General features: G+C 38.2%; 2 protein-coding genes across 5 annotated transcripts in view; one reads left to right on the top strand and one right to left on the bottom strand.

Annotated features, from left to right (window-relative positions):
* The window catches only part of LOC138003971 (dual adapter for phosphotyrosine and 3-phosphotyrosine and 3-phosphoinositide-like), a 15,970-nt gene extending 11,579 nt beyond the window's left edge, over window positions 1-4,391 (bottom strand). The window contains exons 1-3 of one of the 2 annotated variants that reach the window (XM_068850311.1): window positions 4,220-4,391; window positions 2,148-2,270; window positions 74-207 (exon numbers count right to left, since the gene is read on the bottom strand). In XM_068850311.1, the coding sequence (XP_068706412.1) occupies window positions 74-207; window positions 2,148-2,270; window positions 4,220-4,260 (298 nt within the window). In that variant the 5' untranslated portion in view covers window positions 4,261-4,391. The remainder of the gene's footprint in view (window positions 1-73; window positions 208-2,147; window positions 2,271-4,219) is intronic. The other variant, XM_068850310.1, reaches the window with a different exon arrangement.
* Window positions 4,392-4,405: 14 nt separating this feature from the next.
* LOC138003972 (anaphase-promoting complex subunit 13-like) overlaps window positions 4,406-5,000 on the top strand; it is a 7,598-nt gene continuing 7,003 nt past the window's right edge. For 2 of the 3 annotated variants that reach the window (XR_011123711.1, XM_068850313.1), the window contains exons 1-2: window positions 4,411-4,564; window positions 4,645-4,732. Coding sequence is in view for 2 of the 3 variants with exons in the window: in XM_068850313.1 (XP_068706414.1) it covers window positions 4,517-4,564; window positions 4,645-4,732 (136 nt within the window). In the remaining variant the exon portion in view is untranslated. Of the gene's footprint in view, window positions 4,565-4,644; window positions 4,733-5,000 lie in introns of all 3 variants that reach the window. The other variant, XM_068850312.1, reaches the window with a different exon arrangement.

Raw genomic sequence — 5,000 nt, 5'->3', positions numbered from 1 at the left:
CTGATCACAGTGGAGGCCCTTGGACATCCCGGGCACCCACCTTCCATTCAGCTCGATGCAGTTGTTAACTTACCTGAATCACCCCCAATTAGAGGCTTGTTTTCAAAATGTTCCACAAATTCATTTAAACATGAGAATGTACCCATTCCAAACTTATATTGTGAGCCATCCCAACCGATCTGGAAGTGTTTTACTGAATTAGCACACCTGAAATAAACAAATCAAGAATACTTTACATTTTTTTTAAAGGCTAAGTAAAGTACACTGTATGTTAAAAACACTACCCACATTTAATTACTTTCAGTAGTACAGTTCATTTCAGCAATGTTTAAAATTAAGGGCTTTTACATGTAAAGAACAGCAATGCAATCAAATATAATTAGGAGTGTTCAAACATGCACAAAGTACCGTATTTACGTATGTATAAGTTGACCTTTTATGGCCTCAAAAGAAGCTCCAAAAATCGCCCTCTACTTATACACGGGTCAAAGATTTAGAGCCAAGTTCCAGCTAAATAATTTATTCAAAATGAATGTAAGCAATTCCAGTTGAAATGAAAAAGGAATTGTCCAACTCTAAATTTTGAAGATACTCACAAGCACAAATATGAAAAAAACACTGGAAATTTTCGTTTTCCAAAGGCAGGCAGTTCTAAAAGGCATCTCTGTTTTTCAAATAAAACACAATGGTTCAATGGCTTAGTAACCTGGTGCAATACCTTATGTGTGCGTGCAAGCATCGTCACTCATGTTGCCTGAAAATGCTGGTTGGTAATTATTGTTTTTTATTCTTTACACATCTGTACAAACCTGGCTGATTTAAATGCCTTTGCAAACTACGTATTGTTTGGTTTATGAGTTTTGTTTTGTTTGTCATGTAAGAAATTATAAGTCAAGGACCAATTATTAAACCTTGCACATTTCGCATTGTTTTTGAAGTTATTTTCAAAGATTGACTCCTGCTTCTGTGATGTTGTGCTAATCTTCTAAAGCCCTTTATCCTTGAACAACGAAACAGGTTAGTTTCATGTTTACATCCTCCGTTTTCATGAGACCTTTTTCGAAACTCAAGGACAAAAGGCCCGCATATACATTTTTCTGCTTAACCACAAAACTATTGAGTGCTTGAGGCCCTCATTTTTTTTTTTTGTATCCGCAGTTTCAGAAATCAAAGAATACAAGATAAGTATCCCATGAACATTTAACAAAGAAATTAAGAAATTGCATTTTTTTTGCCATCAAAAATGGGGAGTCGACTTATACATGGGTAAATACCGCACTTGTAGTGGATGCTAATCATGAAAACAAACAAAAGCCCTTAATTTGTTGGACAACGTTGCACTAGTAATGATGATTCATTTTTTTACTGTAGCTACCTATACTTCACACTTTGGTGTGTGATACAGATGAGAAATTTGGATGGCATTCTGGAAGCTAAAGTTTCTTGTGAGGGTATGTTAAGCTTTTGTGTAATGCAATCACTAATTAATACAAATCTGAGGTTTGGAAATATGAATTGTTATTTATAGTATTGCTGTTCTTATCATTATGATCATTAATAATACAATAATTATTATTAATGTTTATAGCATTATTAAGAATTAGTAATATTTAATTACTAATAAATAAGCATAATAATTAAGCATTATTAAGAATTAGTAATATTTAATAATAATTATAATAATAATAATATAAATAAATTATTAATAAATAATAATAATTTATAGCATTACATGAATGATACTTGTTATTATCACTATTGCCAGCATCATCATCATCATCGTCATCCAATTTGGATGAGAAAGAAGTTCCCTCCCAGCAGGTCCCTTTTCATTTTTGTTTGCTGTGCTGTATGCCAGTTATGAGCAGTTACTTAGAGACCAAACCCTCACATGACACATCACACGTTGTGCAGGCTCAATTCACAACAGCCTGTAAAGAAATGTGTGAGACACAGTGGGCAAACATGTCATGGGACGTGCGTTTTGAACAGTGCTGCCCAAGGTCATGGATTACGGTTGGATCAAAGCGAGTTTCAACCCCATGGCAGAGGTATTTTCCTGCACTCGTTAGCCCAATGAACACACAAAAAAATAGACCTCTGCTACAAGGGAAAGAAGGAAGTTGACATGTTAAAATAACATTTACTTCACTGAAAGGGAATATTCTCCAGGATTGGATGTGCTTGCCCTCAACAAATAACTTCCATCCACTCCATTTGCCATCAACAGTCCTTCTGCTGCATGTCGATTGATACTGTAGTGATACCAACTGAAAATTGTCAAATTACAATCATGTCAAGATTACAGAAAGCTATAGTACAATACAAATGTACACACTTTTCACATACATGTACATGTGCGTTGAGGTTTACCCTTAGAATGTGCCATTACATGTATTTTCAGGGCACTTGTACAGTATTTACAATGGCTTTGTAAAGCTCACCATTGTAAAATACCCTTCCCATATGATACAATATGATAACCAACTTCTTTACAGCCGAAGGTGTGTTGCCTGTAGTACTATTAGCATACCAAGTTTCAATGGCCTCTGCTGCAAATTGAACGAGATAGCTCTATTTATATACTTGATTTTGTACTGGGTTGAGTGAATGACATCATCATCCCTCTCAGCGGTTTTCCCCCATTTCATATTCATCCTTTTTCCACTGCGGGAGTGCGGGACTGCAGGAGCAGCAGTTTTACTCCCATTTCATATTCATCCTTTTTCCACTGCGGGACTGCGGGACTGCAGGAGCAGCAGTTTTACCCTCATTTCATATTCATCCTTTTTCCACTGCGGGAGTGCGGGACTGCGGGAGCAGTAGTTTTATCCCCATTTCATATTCATCCTTTTCCCACTGTGGGAGTGCGGGACTGTGGGAGCAGCAGTTTTATCCCCATTTCATATTCATCCTTTTTACACTGCGGGAGTGCGGGACTGCGGGAGCAGTAGTTTTATCCCCATTTCATATTCATCCTTTTCCCACTGCTGGAGTGCGGGACTGCGGGAGCAGTAGTTTAATCCCCATTTCATATTCATCCTTTTTCCAGTGCGGGAGTGCGGGACTGCGGGAGCAGTAGTTTTACCCCCATTTCATATTCATCCTTTTTCCACTGCGGGAGTGCGGGACTGCGGGAGCAGTAGTTTTACCCCCATTTCATATTCATCCTTTTTCCACTGCGGGAGTGCGGGACTGTGGGAGCAGCAGTTTTATACCCATTTCATATTCATACTTTTTCCACTGCAGGAGTGCGGGACTGTGGGAGCAGTAGTTTTATCCCCATTTCATATTCATCCTTTTTCCACTGGGGGAGTGCGGGAGCAGTAGTTTTATCCCCATTTCATATTCATCCTTTTCCCACTGTGGGAGTGCGGGACTGCGGGAGCCATAGATTACCAGCTCAAACTTTCATCGACTTCGGGACTGCAGGAGCAAGCGTTCAATGTCACGCAATCGTGGCCGGGTATTCTGAAGTTGCTCCGAAATTTGTTTTAGTTTGTTTACTACTCATGCTCCCCTAATACTGATTGCGTCAAAATTTTTTGTTTGCATTCATGTCAAGGCTGAGGTCAAGATGTTCTTACACCATGAATTAACCGAAAACAAAGTAAAAGATTACACTAGCAAAGAAAGACTTCCTGGAAAGCGCGGGGACTAAAATGTCGAAATGAAAGAACATGGAGCTAAGTACGTATACGGCGACTATTGTGTTCTTCAATGCAGCGCCATCGTTTGAAGAACGAGGCAGATAACAATACACGCTATTTATAAGCAAATAAGTAACCGGGTACTCTGCACTTTCGCTTTCAAGGAAAAGAAATTTACCTAACTGGAAAGAAATGCTGTGAAAGAAATGCTCCGAAAGTAAACAGATGGCCTTGTCCTTCACATCATTCAGTTAAAATTAAGGTGAAAATGCCATCTGTATTCATATCTGGTAAACGAAGAAATCAAAACGACGGTTCATAAGGAAAAATGAAGTCTGGAAATATTTCCTCTGATCGACAGAAACCGAAGACAAAATATTATTTTTTACTGCCGATGTAGATCAAATTAATTGAAAATTTATAAAATCGTGATCTACGAAAACCGACCAGGAAACTATAAAATTTTAGCAATTTGACATTTTGCTAAGATCTTGATCGTAACCAGTGAAAAGAAAATAATAAAAATCATTAATCTACAATGTCTTTAACTGAAAGAAAAGACGTCTAACCTCAATTCCTCGACCTCAGTATTATGTAGATGGTCCGCCATCTTTGTTGTTGAACAGCTCTCAAAGCAAGCCAGGTGCAGCCCCAAGAATGTGTTCTCTCCCAAGTGGGGAGGGCTGGGATCTCAATTCGGAATGGGAGGTATTAATTTCTTTTGTGAGCTTAAATTAAAGACATGCAAAGTACAAGGGCCTACAATATTATTTCGTGAACATGCGGCGTACATTTTATGAACATGTTAATAGTCTATTTTTCATTTTTTCCATTTTCGTGGGCATGCCTAGGTACCAGTCTTCATCATGAAAGATAGATACGCCTGCATCATTTTAGACAAAAAGATGTCGCAGGTGAAGTTTTCATTATTTTTATTTCATTATTTATTTTACATTCCTTGCTCAAGTTTGGATGCATCTTGTTTTAATAAAAGGATAGCGAGCTCTCCTATGCACATCGAGATGGCAGGTTATTGGAACTTATTGATGAAACGTGGCAAAAGGACAAACTTCCAAATGATGGTAGGTGCCACCACCAGGGCTAACTTTACATCTAAATTTGCAGCTAAATCCAGGAATTGCACCGGCAGAGAGGATCACATCTATTTTATAGATTGCGTTGACTAATTTTACTGCGAGGATTAATAGCAAACAAGCTTATCGGGAAAAAAAGTGAAATTTTAATCCTGGGGGCGCATATAGCACCATTTGACTTTGTGTCTCCCCACTGACTATACTAGCTAGATTACCCAAATGGTAGAAATGCTGCCGATGGGAAGGGAGATGTTGA

Source organism: Montipora foliosa, chromosome 5, assembly GCF_036669935.1.
Source record: "Montipora foliosa isolate CH-2021 chromosome 5, ASM3666993v2, whole genome shotgun sequence".
NCBI lineage: Eukaryota > Metazoa > Cnidaria > Anthozoa > Scleractinia > Acroporidae > Montipora > Montipora foliosa.
This window is presented reverse-complemented; position numbering and strand designations above follow the sequence as displayed.